This window comes from Ctenopharyngodon idella, chromosome 18 (assembly GCF_019924925.1).
Source record: "Ctenopharyngodon idella isolate HZGC_01 chromosome 18, HZGC01, whole genome shotgun sequence".
Classification (NCBI taxonomy): domain Eukaryota; kingdom Metazoa; phylum Chordata; class Actinopteri; order Cypriniformes; family Xenocyprididae; genus Ctenopharyngodon; species Ctenopharyngodon idella.
In genome coordinates, this window is record NC_067237.1 from 13236670 (window position 1) to 13253761 (window position 17092).

At 38.3% G+C, this 17092-nt stretch overlaps 2 protein-coding genes across 5 annotated transcripts in view; both read left to right on the forward strand.

Moving 5' to 3' along the window:
* Positions 1-14705, forward strand: part of gas8 (growth arrest-specific 8) — a 122114-nt gene extending 107409 nt beyond the window's left edge. Inside the window, exon 11 of the mRNA XM_051871034.1 lies at positions 14685-14705. Within this exon, the coding sequence (XP_051726994.1) occupies positions 14685-14690 (6 nt within the window). The 3' untranslated portion in view covers positions 14691-14705. The remainder of the gene's footprint in view (positions 1-14684) is intronic.
* Positions 1-17092, forward strand: part of LOC127500105 (xaa-Pro dipeptidase) — a 294666-nt gene that overhangs the window by 24375 nt on the left and 253199 nt on the right. The gene's annotated exons all lie outside the window — the stretch shown is intronic.

The following is a 17092-nucleotide window of genomic DNA, read 5'->3' on the forward strand; positions in this document are numbered from 1 at the left end:
GTTTATTATTATTATTATTATTATTATTATTAAACATTTTAGCCAATTGTTAACCGTTTGAAATAAACTGCAGTTCGTTAATATTAAACTTGTTCCTGCAAAGGATGATAATCTTTTTGCAGCACATTTTAATATTAATAAGTACCACCTGATAGAAAGAAAGGAATCTTCTGTCAGCTTGATAAAAGATTGGTTCGAGCAAAGTTCCTCTTACCTCTCCCAGAATGCCTCATAATTTGTAACGCTATTAAATTTAAATTGTTGCGTATGTCCGATAATCCAAAATAGCGACTCACTCCCTAGGTAAATCATTGGTCTTGCTAACCAGTGCATGCCTAATGCAAAATCTAATCTGAAAAACACTGTTTTGTCTGATTGATGTGTAGAATTGGGAGTTTATTAACACCTTGATCCAGTGTTAATTTGTAACGCAGCGAAGAAATCCTGCAAAGTTACATATTCGTGTGCACTAAACTGGCACAAAAAGGATCCAATGATCCAAAATTTCGTACGCGCGATAAGTCACAGTTAAATCAGCCGTAAGAGAGAGTCAAATCTCCACAAACGCTCTAATTAAAAAATCACGAGTTAAGAGTAGGTTGATGCAGTGTCTCTGAATAACCACCAGAGAGCAGTCTGTTAGGTGTGGAACACACCTCCCTACGTCATTGTTGTGTGGACTCATTAACGCCATCTTGTGGGCGTTCTGTGTTAGGTCTACTTTCTCCTTGCCTTGTTCTGTACTGATTTCCAACTTCCCTTTGGCTATTTTAATTTAGTTTGCTGTTATATTTCTTCCTTTTTTTAGGGGTTCAAGCACGAAGTGCTGAAAACCTATTGTAATTGCTCAGATTTTTAGGGGTTCAAGCACGAAGTGCTGAAACCCTATTGTAATTGTACTGATTTTTATTATTATTAGGGGTTCAAGCACAAAGTGCTGAAACCCTATTGTAATTGTACTGATTTTTAGGGGTTCAAGCACAAAGTGCTGAAACCCTATTGTAATTGCTCAGATTTTTATTAGGGGTTCAAGCACGAAGTTCTGAAACCCTATTGTAATTGTACTGATTTTTATTAGGGGTTCAAGCATGAAGAGCTGAAACCCTATTGTTATTGTACTGATTTTTAGGGGTTCAAGCACGAAGTGCTGAAACCCTATTGAAATTGTCAGGATTTTTTATTATTAGGGGTTCAAGCACGTAGTGCTAAAACCCTATTGTATCTGTTAGGATTTTTAGGGGTTCAAGCATGTAGTGCTGAAACCCTATTGTATTTGTTAAGATTTTTATTTTTTTATTTTTCTCGTGCCGTAAAACGCATCGTGCAGCCCAAACCATAAGTGCTAGAGACTTGAAACTTTGTCAGATGATAGTACAAAAATCGAGGAGAGGTTGACAAAGTAAGACCCAAATCGGCCTATAGGTGGCGCTACAGCAATCAAACACGCGAAATGGCTGATAACTCTTAAACTGTTTGTCACAGACTCAAGTGTCTTATATCATTGGAAAGCTGAGACCTTGAAGAACAAAACGTATATCTCCGATTTCATTTCCGGTATGGAAATTTTTCCGCCATTTTGAATTTTGTCAAAAACCTACTTTTGCGAACTAGTCCTAGGTTTTTTGCCCGATCGGAACCAAACCAGTGCAGAAATTTTCTCTGGAGTCTGAATATCAATAATTATCAAAAAAAAAAGTTGAAATTTTGATTCACGGTTGCTAAGGGCCACCCAAACGTATGTTAAGGGCGGAGCCACTTTTACTAAAATGGCTATAACTCGAGAAGGAAATGAGATATTTGCACCAAACTTGGTACAAATGTGTAGCGGCTCAATCTTTGGTCAGGATAAAAAAAAATTGCGTCGATTGGACACTAGGTGGCGCAATATGCATATCATTGGATAGATCTCCTCATGCTGAACAAATTTGCCTCAAGAACCATTGCTGTCAATCAAATGGTTCATTAATTATTCGCAGATATGTGAAAAACCTACTTTTGCGAACTAGTCCTAGGTTTTTTGCCCGATCAGAACGAAACCAGTGTAGAACAATTCTATGGACTCTCTAGATCAATAATTATCAAAAAAAGGTTGAACTTTACCCTTTGGGTCACTATAACTGGGTCATTTAAATAATGGGCGTGGCTAAATATACCCAAAAGCCTATAAAACCTAAACAAATCTCAGAACTTCACAAGGCACATGCAGCATATGACTCTAAAGAAGTATGCCAATTTTTGTGTAGATCGGACCATAGGTGGCGCTATAATTGTGAAAAAACTTTACAAACCATGTTTTTAATGGGTTTAGATGAAAATATATATAACTTTGGATGTGGTTGACTTATTTTCACGGGTCTTTAGACTCCTGAATCCTTCCCGAGTCCAACGATATCAAACACGGTAGTTTTCGCCTTATGGTTTGTGATACGTTGTGATTTAGTGCTTATAAAACTTTTGCGAATAGCTTTAAAACCGTTAGTCCGATCGAGACGAAACCACCATGGGAAACACAGAACCTAAGTTGGTTTACTAAATGTCAAAAGCCCAAATGTCAAAATTTTGATAGGAAGTGGCAAAAAAATCCAATAAAAGTCTTTCATGGGTCATTTTTTATGCTCTCTTATATATAAGTGTCTATAACTTCAAAAAGAAATGAGATATTTTCACCAAAATTGGCACACATATGTATGGACACACTCTGAGGACACCCCAAAAAAATGGTGGAGATCAGGCAATAGATGGTGCTATAACTGTCAAAAAACCTTTAAAAACCATGTTTTTCCTTACTGAATTGCCTGTATTGGCTGTAAATGGTAGGGCTGCACGATTAATCGTATTTTAATCACGATAACGATATCTGCTTCTCTCGATTGATTACAAATAATCGTCACGATATTGGCCCGCTCATTATTTATCCTGAAAATGTGTTATCTTTGGGATATGCTTGTGGTTGCCAGATGTGAAGAGCTTAAATCCCCCAAATAGAGCTTTTCCCTTAAAAGGATATACTTTCTTACCGGTGTTTTACTTAAACTGTGCAATCTGGCAACTCTGTACACACGCTCCCTCTAAATGCGGAAGAAGCACTGATTATCTGAAAACAAACATGTGCGCTAGAGTTTAGCGATCTCCACAGCGAAATTCTGCTTCAATGAAAGTGTCATACAGCCAGTCTTTGTTTCTTCACAAGCCACTCGTACTATCTGTGTGACTAAATCTGCCATGATCAAACCTTCAGCGATGAATTTCAACAAATGCAACACGGATCTCCACCTTACTGTTTGCAGAATGCACTTTTGCAACTTATGTGACAATTCAATCAGGAAAATGAACATAATTTGGAATTATTGGAAATAATATTAGGAGTTTCGCTGTTTTATCTTTTTAAGTTCCTAAAGGTTACCAGTTTTCATAATGTTAATCAGTTGAAAATAGCCATTTTTATATATCAAAGAGCATTGTTCTTTGCTTTATGAATTTGCAGGGCAATCTGAATCTGTTTTGTCTAATTTGCAAACGATTTGTGTTGCTTTAAAACTCTAATGTGAATACAGATTACAAAGTGCTCACCAAAACCATGTTTTGTATTGATTTACCATCTAACGAAGTTATCATAGTTGGTTAAATGAAGTCGGTGTGCCACCTACAGGCCTTTTGGGTGAAGTGTAGGTTGGTAAATAACTTGCAAAATAGCCATAACTACATTAACCTTTTTGATAGAATAATCGTGATTAATAATCGTGATTATAATTTTGAGCTAAAATAATCGTGATTATCAGTTTAACCATTATCGTGCTTAAATTTTTGGTCACGATAAAAAACATCTATAACACGAAAAAAAACTTAAGAAAACAGCTATAACTATGCAACCGTTAGTCCGATCGACTTAAAATTTGGTACGCAGTGTCTTGGTCCAAGGGGGCATGATAGTCTATGAGGACACTGGCATATCTCAAAAAACATGGCCGCCATCGGCCAATGAAGTTTGAGCACCTATTAGACAAGGTTAACGGAGGCCGATCGGAACCAAACTCAGTGGGCATGTTCGACTCATGGACCTAGAGGTCTGTAAGAATTTTGAAAGAAATCGGCCACTAGTTGGCGCTAACGAGTTTTACGCCTCAGTAATCACGTGGTGTTTCAAAGATCCACACAATATGCATATCATTTGATAGATCTCCTCATGCTGAACAATTTTGCCTCAAGAACCAATGCTGTCAATCAAATCGTTCATTAATTATTCATGAATATTTGAAAAACCTACTTTTGCGAACTAGTCCTAGGTTTTTCACCCGATCGGAATAAAACCAGTGCAGGACAATTCTCTGGACTCTCTAGATCAATAATTATCAAAAAAAAAAAAAGTTGAATTTTACCCTTTGGGTCGCTATAACAGGGTCATTTAAAAAGTGGGTGTGGCTAAATATACCCAAAAGCCTATAAAACCTAAAAGAAAACTCAGAACTTCACGAAAATTGGTGAGCACATGCAGGATATGACTCTAAAGAAGCACACCAATTTTTATGGAGATCGGACCATACGTGGCGCTATTACTGTTAGAAAACTTTAAAAAAACTTGTGTTTTTAATGGTTTTGGATGAAAATGTATATAACCCAGGGTGTGATCGACTTATTTTCACGGGAGTCATGTCTTTAGACTTCTGAATCCTTACCGAGTCCAACGATACCAGACTTGCCAGGTTTCGGCTTATGGTTTGTGCCACTTTGTGATTTAGCGCTTAAAAAACGTTTGCGAATATCTTCAAAACCGATCGAGACGAAACCACCGTAGGAAACACGGAACCTAAGTTGGTTTACTAAATATTAAAGCCCAAATGTCAAAATTTTGATAGGAAGTGGCAAAAAAATCCAATAAAAGTCTTTCATGGGTCATTTTTTATGCTCTCTTATATATAAGTGTCTATAACTTCAAAAAGAAATGAGATATAGGTGATACAGGTGGTGCTATAACTGTCAAAAAACCTTTAAAACCATATTTTTCTATATTAAATTGTCATTTTGTGCCACCAGATGGCAGCAGAAGGCCACTAATATACAGGTGCTGGTCATATAATTAGAATATCATCAAAAAGTTGATTTATTTCACTAATTCCATTCAAAAAGTGAAACTTGTATATTATATTCATTCATTACACACAGACTGATATATTTCAAATGTTTATTTCTTTTAATTTTGATGATTATAACTGACAACTAAGGAAAATCCCAAATTCAGTATCTCAGAAAATTAGAATATTGTGAAAAGGTTCAATATTGAAAGCACCTGGTGCCACACTCTAATCAGCTAATTAACTCAAAACACCTGCAAAGGCCTTTAAATGGTCTCTCAGTCTAGTTCTGTAGGCTACACAATCATGGGGAAGACTGCTGACTTGACAGTTGTCCAAAAGACGACCATTGACACCTTGCACAAGGAGGGCAAGACACAAAAGGTCATTGCAAAAGAGGCTGGCTGTTCACAGAGCTCTGTGTCCAAGCACATTAATAGAGAGGCGAAGGGAAGGAGAAGATGTGGTAGAAAAAAAGTGTACAAGCAATAGGGATAACCGCACCCTGGAGAGGATTGTGAAACAGAACCCATTCAAAAATATGGGGGAGATTCACAAAGAGTGGACTGCAGCTGGAGTCAGAGCTTCAAGAACCACTACGCACAGACGTATGCAAGACATGGGTTTCAGCTGTCGCATTCCTTGTGTCAAATCACTCTTGAACAACAGACAGCGTCAGAAGCGTCTCGCCTGGGCTAAAGACAAAAAGGACTGGACTGCTGCTGAGTGGTCCAAAGTTATGTTCTCTGATGAAAGTAAATTTTGAATTTCCTTTGGAAATCAGGGTCCCAGAGTCTGGAGGAAGAGAGGAGAGGCACACAATCCACATTGCTTGAGGTCCAGTGTAAAGTTTCCACAGTCAGTGATGGTTTGGGGTGCCATGTCATCTGCTGGTGTTGGTCCACTGTGTTTTCTGAGGTCCAAGGTCAACGCAGCCATATGCCAGGAAGTTTTAGAGCACTTCATGCTTCCTGCTGCTTCATTTTCCAACAGGACTTGGCATCTGAACACAGTGCCAAAGCTACCAGTACCTGGTTTAAGGACCATGGTATCCCTGTTCTTAATTGGCCAGAAAACTCGCCTGACCTTAACCCCATAGAAAATCTATGGGGTATTGTGAAGAGGAAGATGCGATATGCCAGACCCAACAATGCAGAAGAGCTGAAGGCCACTATCAGAGCAACCTGGGCTCTTATAACACCTGAGCAGTGCCACAGACTGATCGACTCCATGCCACGCTGCATTGCTGCAGTAATTCAGGCAAAAGGAGCCCTAACTAAGTATTGAGTGCTGTACATGCTCATACTTTTCATGTTCATACTTTTCAGTTGGCCAAGATTTCTAAAAATCCTTTCTTTGTATTGGTCTTAAGTAATATTCTAATTTTCTGAGATACTGAATTTGGGATTTTCCTTAGTTGTCAGTTATAAACATCAAAATTAAAAGAAATAAACATTTGAAATATATTATTCTGTGTGTAATGAATGAATATAATATACAAGTTTCACTTTTTGAATGGAATTAGTGAAATAAATCAACTTTTTGATGATATTCTAATTATATGACCAGCACCTGTATGTGTGTGTGCACGCTGATTGAAGGACGCAGCTTGCAATCCGTGATGTTTTCTCTCCTATTGTATTTTTGCGCATCCCACTAGAGGGTTATAAGGTAGACAAGTTTAATTTCTATTATTGTGTAACTGTATCGTTTTATTGTGATGTTGTTTTTTGTGTAAGAGTTACAGTGTGTTTGTTTTTTGTTTTTGTTTTTTGTATGCTGTAGCTCTTACAGTGTCTACATGAGTGTCACAAATAAAACGCTAATGGAAACATCAGTCTAAGGAGTATCTGACCATCATTCCAGTGGGGTAGCATCAGTAAGAGCTTGGCCATTTGTCGTTGAAATCTGCTGCACTAATGACCGGTGTCCACGTTGACGGGTCTTTAAGGAGCGTTCACGGGCAGCAGATTGATTTCTGATGGTCAACTGATGATCGTTTACGGATAACTATGGCTAAAAGGGAGGGTTAAACAACACATTACGGACTGTGAAACGCTGTGTTCTTCTTCAGGTGACATTTATTGTTCGACACACATCTACAACAGCAAACGGATATATCAAGGTGAAACGTTTAATCATCGAAAGACATTTGCCTTTAAGGTTAAAATAAAGAGTTTATGCACTTTCAGTGACTTAGAAACCGTGAAAACGTTTGTTGTGTTTGAAGAAAATATATTTATATAGGTGTTTTAAGGAAAATCTTTCTAAAAAAGAAAAAGAAAAAAGGGGGTACTTTTAATTCACTGTTGATGCTAACATTGAGGCTATAGGTGATTTACTGTTTAGGAGTTTAAATACCTTTTAACTGTGTTGGATATATATTGTATAGTTAATCTGATAATTTTAAAATGACAGAGTTAAGTTGTTCTCTTGATAATGTTGAATGTGAAAGGCAGATTAATAGTCTCCAACATGATATTGAAACCCTTAACAATGAGTATCAAACATCAGCAGATAGCGTAGACAGACAACAGATAATAGAGACTATTGAGGCTAAAGAACAAATTTTGAGTGAACTTAAAGGTAAATTACAAGGAGATTTAGGAGAGACTCAGGGTCCTCGACGTTCTGTCCGTCCAAAAAAATCCTACTGAAAAAATGCTTGTATTTCAAAGAGATGAAATTCAAAAGAAAGAAAGAAAGCTTATCTCCATGTATGAGAAATGGAAAACGTTAGCACGCAATTCCAGAGATCAACTCAAGTCTGATATTACTGAGAGCCAGTTAGCATCTCTTATTGACACCCTAGAAGAGGGAAAGGAGAACGTCATGCATCTCTATGTTGAAGTTAGAGACCTTGTCACACCATCTACTGAATTAAGACGCCGTATCGATGCTTGTGAGGCAGTGACAACAGACATAATTAAAGTTGCTTATGAAAGAATATCAGGCATTGACGAATATGATGCAGGTCAAGTAAAACATCGCTTAAAAGAGCTTCTTGAATCTAGCTATGCTCATTCTATCTATGGCTCCACTGTTTCCCGAATGAGTCACAAGTCTTCTGCCCAGTTAAGCCATTGTACTGCATCCTCGTGTGTAGCTTCAAAACAGGCTGAAGCAGCCGCAGAACTGGCGGCAAAGGAAGTGGAGTATAAAATACTAATGGAGGAAACTAAACAGAAGAAGAAAATTCAAGAATTAAAAGACAAACAAGAGAGAGACCTGAACGCTCAAAAGCGTGAACTAGAGAAGTTACAGGCCGAAAAGGATTTAAAGGTAGCACAGGCAAGGTTTGAGGCCTACAATCGTATGGCAGCTCAAGAAGTTAATAATCCTTCAACAAATTGTATTACTGGAGAACAATATTGTTTGCCTCTAAGCACTTCTATCCAACCTGCTAATAAAACATCTCCATCTCAAAACGAACTGCCTTCTCTTGTGCATGCTCTGCAAGACAGTATAAACTTGAACAGACTGCCAGCTTCAGAGCCCTTTGTGTTTAATGGTGATCCCATTCAGTATATTGAGTGGAAGGCTTCCTTTATGTCATTGATTGATAAAAAGAGTGCATCTGCTGCTGATAAACTCTATTATCTGAAAAGGTATGTTGGTGGATCGGCACGTAAGACCTTGGATGGAACATTCTTCAGGAGTGATGTTGATGCTTATAAGGATGCCTGGAACAAATTAGATCAAAGGTATGGTCAACCATTTGTAATACAACGTGCTTTTTGACAGAAACTTTCAAAGTGGCCAAAAATTCATTCAAAGGATGCTGTGGGACTCAGAGAATTTTCAGATTTTCTTAATGCTTGTCAAGATGCCATGCCTCATGTTGCAAGTCTACAAATTTTAAACGATTGTGAGGAAAACCAAAGGTTGGTTCAAAAACTACCTGAGTGGGCTGCTTCACGTTGGCATCGACAAGTGACACAAACCTTGAGAGACAATAAGGATTTCCCTGATTTTAAGACCTTTGCAGCAGCTTAGCATCTGCTGATAGACAAAATTTTAGAGAAACGAAAAGTAAAGTTAACGTCCTCAATACTCAGACTGTCTTGGGGTCTGAAAGGCCAAAGACCACAGAGAAAAATGTAAAATCTCACTGTGTATTTTGTCAAGATCCTAAGCATCAGCTCCATGATTGTTCCAAACTGATGACCAAGACATTAGCAGAACGAAGGGTATTTGTAAAGGAAAATAATCTCTGTTATGGATGTTTGAAAACTGGCCATCGTGCAAGAGACTGTCGTCATCGCCTTTCCTGTAACACATGTAAAGGGAAACATCCTACTTGCTTTCATGACGATAACTTTATCAAGAGAGAAGGGGCAGTCCCTGTAACAGCATCTGCTCCAACGTCAGAAGATGAGTCAACCGCTGTTGTATCCTTGAGCGTGGCTGGAAGGGGATCATCTTATACATCAATGGTCGGTGTGGGTATCATCAAGCAATAATGTGAGTACAGAAAAATTAGTTTATGCCTTACTTGATTCACAAAGTGATACAACCTTTATCGACCAAGAAGTGAGCAATGTCTTACAGGCAGATAAATCTCCTGTCAAGTTAAAACTGACCACCATGACTGGAAAGGACACCATAGTGAAGAGTGAAAGGATTTCAGGACTTCATGTAAGAGTTTATAGTTCTGCCACATATATTTTAATCTCCCTCCTGTCTATAATAAAGATTGTATTCCAGTCAACCATGCACATATACCTACATGTGAAACGGCTAAACTTTGGAATCATCTTTCTGCAATTGCTGATGAGATACCCTCTTTGAAGGACTGTGAGGCTGGGCTTTTGATTGGCTACAATTGTGCTAGAGCACTGGCGCCAAGACAAGTGATTGTAGGAGAGCATGATGAACCTTATGCTGTTAAAACTGATCTAGGCTGGAGCACTGTTGGACCTTCATTACCCAAGATTGATTTCTCTGGTGTTACTAGTCTCTGTCACAGACTTTCTGTTAAAGAAATCCCTCCATTGACTCCAGCGGATACCATTTGTGTTTTAGAATCTGATTTTAAGGATGTTGATGACAATAAAACCTTATCCCAAGATGATATCATATTTCTAAATAAGTTAAGTGATGGTATAAGGAAAAATAGTTTTGGACATTTTGAAATGCCTCTGCCCTTTAAAGAAAGACCTTATTTGCCAGATAACTGACAACTTGCCCTTGTGAGACTTAACCATGTAAAGAAAAAAGTGTCAAAGGACCAAAGGTACAAGGAGCAGTATGTGAAATTTATGGAGGATGTCATTGGAAGAAGAGAGGCAGAGGAGGTTGAGGATGGTGGGAGTGAAGGCAACAAATGGTATGTTCCTCATCACGTTGTTTATCACCCTAAGAAATCAGACAAGCTGAGAGTTGTTTTTGATTCTGTGAGGTATGATGGAATCTGTCTAAATGATCATCTTCAAGAACCTGACTTGATGAACAATTTGACTGGTGTTCTTCTCAGATTTCGTCAACACCCTGTTGCTTTAATATGTGATGTTGAGAAAATGTTTCATCAGTTCCATGTATGTGAAGCAGACAGAGACCTTTTGCGTTCTTTGTGGTGGAGAAATGAAGACTTGAAAGAACAACCTTAAGAGTACAGAATGACAGTTCATCTCTTCGGAGCATCCTCATCTCCAGGATGTGTGAATTGTGGATTAAAGTATTTGGCTGCTTGACTCCTTGACAGAGCGAACATTGGGGATTCAGTGGAACATGAAACTTGATTGTTTTAAGTTTGATATTTGTCTCCAGGAACAGCCAGCAACTCGACGTGGAATCTTATCTACAACTGCATCGTTGTATGACCCATTTCTTGACATTGACGATTGGCTCAAGGTGGGAGGACATCTAAGCAATTCTTCTCTCTGTAGTCATTTCAAACATCCTGCAATTATTCCCAAAGACCATCATATTACAAAGTTGATCATAGCTGACTGCCACGAAAAGGTTAAGCATCAAGGTAAAGAGTACCTCTCTAATATTGCTGTCAGACAGTGTTGGCACACCCCTAAGAGAAATCTTTTAACTGGGGACATAGTGATTGTCAAGGACAGTGATCTACCTAGGCATAAATGGTCATTGGGTAGAATTGTAGAAACAACCATAGATTCAGATGGACTTATGAGGACAGTTAGGGTTCATCTTGGTGATAAAAATCTTGGAAAGAAGGGACAATGTCTTGGTAAGCCTTCTGTAATTGAACGTCCAGTTCAGAAGTTGGTTGTACTGTTGGAGGCTTGTTAAGGGTGTTTTGTTTATTATTTATTTTTATTATTTTCTTTTTCCTTATGTTTTTTGTATTTGTATTGTTGTTTGAAGTTTCACTGTAATTTTGAAATAATTTATTATTATAACTCATGATTTGGTGGGAGTGTAATGGACGGCTAACTTGCAAGCTAACTTGCAAAGGAGAGTTTTATAGTCTTTATCGATCAGTTTGTATTAAGCTGCCTTAAAGGACTTTTATTTTGATATGGACTTGACGCACAACATTTGAGCTGTATAAAGCGCGGCTCATTTCCGCCAAGTGTATGTGTGTGTGCACGCTGATTGAAGGACGCAGCTTGCAATCCATCATGTTTTCTCTCCTATTGTATTTTTGCGCATCCCACTAGAGGGTTATAAGATAGACAAGTTTAATTTCTATTATTGTGTAACTGTATCGTTTTATTGTGATGTTGGTTTTTGTGTAAGAGTTACAGTGTGTTTGTTTTTTGTTTTTGTTTTTTGTATGCTGTAGCTCTTATGGTGTCTAGATGAGTGTCACGAATAAAACGCTAATGGAAACATCAGTCTAAGGAGTATCTGACCATCATTCCAGTGGGGTAGCAACACTGACACATATCCTGTTTTCACTCAAATGTTTACGTCCACTTAAGCCATAACCGACTGTATTTACGTGAGATACTCCACACAATGGACATTTTGACAACTGTGTGTGCATTTGACCATTCAGGCGCAAGGAGAACTGATCGCGTGCGCGACAGAGAGCGCTTCTGGTCTGTGTCATTCAGCGCGATTCCGCCTATCCTGCCTTTACTAATCGATAACGAATTGTAATTGAAAGCATGCAGTTCGCAATGTGTGGGTTGTCATCATTAATTTTGAAGTATTTCCACACCTCTGAGGCTGACATTGTTTCTGCTGCTGCCGTCGGTGTCTCTGTGCACGGAAAATTCTGTCAGTTACGTCACGTGAGGTATCGGTCTTTGGTATCGGGGGTATTTTTACGAGTACGAGTACAAGTACATGAGCTTGGTACATTATATAGTTTTTTTTGTGAATGAGTGGGCAGGGTGATTTATTTTCACATAATTTTTGTAGTAAAAATCCTAGGCTACAAGCTACAGTTCTCAAAAGTCTTGTGAACAAATATTCAAATATTCAGTATGTGTTTTATGGCCTTATTTCGTTGAGAAAAAAAAGGAGAAAAGTTACTAACCATGCATGATCTTCATTTTACAAAAAAAAAAATGCAAACGTACATCTATCTTGCTTGCATATTATTGTAGCAAAGTTTGTGCCAAATGCAGTATTATCAGACTTTAGCCATTAAATAAATTAATTACAGTTGATAAGTAGTAGTTTTAAGTGAAAAGTGGGATGATTCATGCCTTTTTTTTTTTTTTTTATTCTGTCAACACCAATACTTTGACACCAGTGTTTTTTGGTGTCTGTCCTTTAGATCTGATCCAGAAAACAGACGTTGTGTTCTGTGTCTATATAATTTGTTATTCTTTTTATGAAAACATGTGATAAGCAGATAAATAGATTGTGATGTGGATATTGATAGCACAAGGAACTCTGAAATATTTTATCTTGTAAAACACCTACAGTGGGTACGGAAAGTATTCAGACCCCCTTAAATTCTTCACTCTTTGTTATATTGCAGCCATTTGCTAAAATCATTTAAGTTCTTTTTTTTCCTCATTAATGTACACACAGCACCCCATATTGACAGAAAAACACAGAATTGTTGACATTTTTGCAGATTTATTAAAAAAGAAAAACTGAAATATCACATGGTCCTAAGTACTCAGACACTTTGCTGTAACACTCATATATTTAACTCATGTGCTGTCCGTTTCCTCTGATCATCCTTGAGATGGTTCTACACCTTCATTTGAGTCCAGCTGTGTTTGATTATACTGATTGGACTTGATTAGGAAAGCCACACACCTGTCTATATAAGACCTTACAGCTCACAGTGCATGTCAGAGCAAATGAGAATCATGAGGTCAAAGGAACTGCCTGAAGAGCTCAGAGACAGAATTGTGGCAAGGCACAGACCTGGCCAAGGTTACAAAAAAATTTCTGCTGCACTTAAGGTTCCTAAGAGCACAGTGGCCTCCATAATCCTTAAATGGAAGACGTTTGGGACAACCAGAACCCTTCCTAGAGCTGGCCGTCCGGCCAAACTGAGCTATCGGGGGAGAAGAGCCTTGGTGAGAGAGGTGTAGGAAACTTTTTCCTCGTCAAAGCAGAGACCAGGAGACGTTGGGATATCTTTCAAGCAGAAGTTACTCTTTATTGAGAAACGCGCTGTGCGTCGCTGTAGTCATCCAAGTCCAACTAAGGCAGTGTACTTGGTAGTTCATATACATTCAAGGGGGAGGGATACATAGAGTAGAGGTGGAGACAATCTAAACAAAGCATGCAAATGCAGTGCAGGAATCAGCCCATTACCGGCATTTCCCCAGCCCTGATCTAATCAACATAACAGTGTCATTCAAATGCATAGGTGCTAATCCAATCAGTCTGACAGTATAGCCCATTCCTTTAAGTCAAGTCAAGTCACCTTTATTTATATAGCGCTTTTTACAATGTAGATTGTGTCAAAGCAGCTTTACATTGATAACTGGTACATTGTTTGGCTGCACAGCAGCTCTTAAAGAATAGTGTCAATGCAGGCAGATCAAAGCACTGTTGAATATCAAATGTCAAGTCAAGTGTCCCCAACTAAGCAAGCCAGAGGCGACAGCGGCAAGGAACCCAAACTCCATCAGGTGACATTAGGTGGCAGACAAGTGGCAAATTGGTGTTAAAATGGAGAAAAAAACCTTGGGAGAAACCAGGCTTAGTCGGGGTGCCAGTTCTCCTCTGGCCAACAGTGCTTTGTTACAATACAGGTTTCTATCATAAGTCCAATAGGATCGCAACATTAAAAGTATTTATGTTTAACAGGAAGCCAATGCAGTGTTGACAGAACTGGGCTAATATGGTCATACTTCCTGGTTCTAGTAAGAACTCTAGCTGCTGCATTTTGTACGAGCTGTAGTTTATTTATCAGGCGAGCAGAACAACCACCCAGTAGAGCATTACAGTAATCTAGCCTTGAGGTCATGAACGCATGAACTAACTGTTCTGCATTTTTCATTGAGAGCATATGTCGTAGTTTAGATATATTTTTAAGATGGAAGAATGCATTTTTTTTGCATTCTTTACATTATCATAGAGACAAAGGCAGAGCTAGAAAGTCATCCTTTTTACCTTAAAATGCTAAATACAATGTACTTCACCATAGTATTTCATGTGATGTTATGTCAGGATGTAGGATCAGCAGATCTTAAACAGATTCTTAAATTTGTAATCCCACAGAGGTAAAGAAGAACCCAAAGTTCACTGTGGCTGAGCTCCAGAGATGCAGTCGGGAGATGGGAGAAAGTTGTAGTAAGTCAACCATCACTGCAGCCCTCCACCACTTGGGGCTTTATGGCAGAGTGGCCCGACGGAAGCCTCTCCTCAGTGCGAGACACATGAAAAAACACCTGAAGGACTCCAAGATGGTGAGAAATAAGATTCTCTGGTCTGATGAGACCAAGATAGAACTTTTTGGCCTTAATTCTAAGCGGTATGTGTGGAGAAAACCAGGCACTGCTCATCACCTTACCAATACAGTCCCAACAGTGAATCATGGTGGTGGCAGCATCATGCTGTGGGGGGTGTTTTTCAGCTGCAGGGACAGGACGACTGGTTGCAATCGAAGGAAAGATGAATGCGGCCAAGTACCCTGGACGAAAACCTTCTCCAGAGTGCTCAGGACCTCAGACTGGGCCAAAGGTTTACCTTTCAACAAGACAATGACCCTAAGCACACAGCTAAAATAATGAAGGAGTGGCTTCACAACAACTCCGTGACTGTTCTTGAATGGCCCAGCCAGAGCCCTGACTTAAACCCAATTGAGCATCTCTGGAGAGAAGTAAAAATGGCTGTCCACCAACGTTTACCATCCAACCTGACAGAACTGGAGAGAATCTGCAAGGAGGAATGGCAGAGGATCCCCAAATCCAGGTATGAAAAACTTGTTGCATCTTTGCCAAAAAGACTCATGGCTGTATTAGATCAAAAGGGTGCTTCTACTAAATACTGAGCAAAGGGTCTGAATACTTAGGACTATGTGATATTTCAGTTTTCCTTTTTTAATAAATCAGCAAAAATGTCAACAATTCTGTGTTTTTCTGTCAATATGGGGTGCTGTGTGTACATTAATGAGGAAAAAAATGAACTTAAATGATTTTAGCAAATGGCTGCAATATAACAAAGAGTGAAAAATTTAAGGGGGTCTGAATACTTTCCGTACCCACTGTAAGTATTGTTTTTAAAAACGCTGTAAAACAATGGTATGAAGACATCTTTCTATCAGCGACCCTCGCTACTGAAGGTGTCACATCCTTGGAGCATTACATCCTTGGATGTTTCGCACAGACCCTATCTCCTGAATTTGGTATTTAAATAAGGTTTAGGATAAAGTAACTAAATTGTTTTGAGTAAAATTAAAATGCACTGTACATATTGAATATAACACTACATATTGACAATTTTAGTGTTTTTCAAAATATACAAACACTTTTAAACAGTATTCTACAATCTGAATAAACCATTATTATGTCTGTAACAGAGATTCTTAGAAGCCAGGGACATTAGATCCAATCCCAGTTTTATTAAACAAAAACAATTAAACATATAGCAAGGAACACAGAGATCGGGACATCTTCATGTAGAAACTCATCCGTTTCAACAGAACTTCTTGTCGGTGTTACAGACATCACAGATGTTTCAGGAGTTTTTGGGGTAGCCGTTGTAATGCTAGAGCTGTAGAATGTCTTTGTGTTTTAGTTACTTTATCCTAAACCTTATTTAAATACCAAATTCAGGAGATAGGGTCTGTGCGAAACATCCAAGGATGTAATGCTCCAAGGATGTGACACCTTCATTAGCGAGGGTTGCTGATAGAAAGATGTCTTCATACCATTGTTTTACAGCGTTTTTAAAAACAATACTTAGGTGTTTTACAAGATAAAATATTTCAGAGTTCCTAGTGCTATATTCAATATCCACATACCGCCCCAACAATCTATTTCAGCGCTATTTAAAAACTAGGATAGTAAATTAAAACAATGTAAAGATCTCAAGTGAAGACGATGATTTAAACCAATATTTTATTAAATCAAGCAAATTCATGGGCAACGTATACGGACAAACAAGCCAAGAACACCTAGAGTTCACTAACATTACAGCAGATTCAAGGAAACAGTTTGTTTTTCAAAGTTGTTTTGCAAAGTGTAAGGAAAGCAGACACACACACACACACACACAAACATTACAATCACACAGCAATACATTGAAAATGTTGATATTAAAAATTGGTAAACAGTTTCAAAAGCTGTGTGTTTCAGGAAAAGTGCAAACAAATCAAAGAAAACACAAATGTCTCCAAACTGTTACATCCTAATATTTAGTCTGGTTTCAGAGTCAGATGTGAAGTTTGATGAGGCCGAGAACACTAGCACTGTTAAACATGCGGTTCAATAACAATGTTCAATAGAAATTAGAATCCAACTGACTGAGACTGAGTTTGTTTCACATATAACTGTAAATTATCTCCATAAAAAACAGTTCACTTGCATTTGCTAGTTATAGCTATTGACATTTACGATATGTTAAAACATTTTAGTATTCTGCTGATGAGGACAAAAACTGCTTATCACATGTTTTCATAAAAAGAA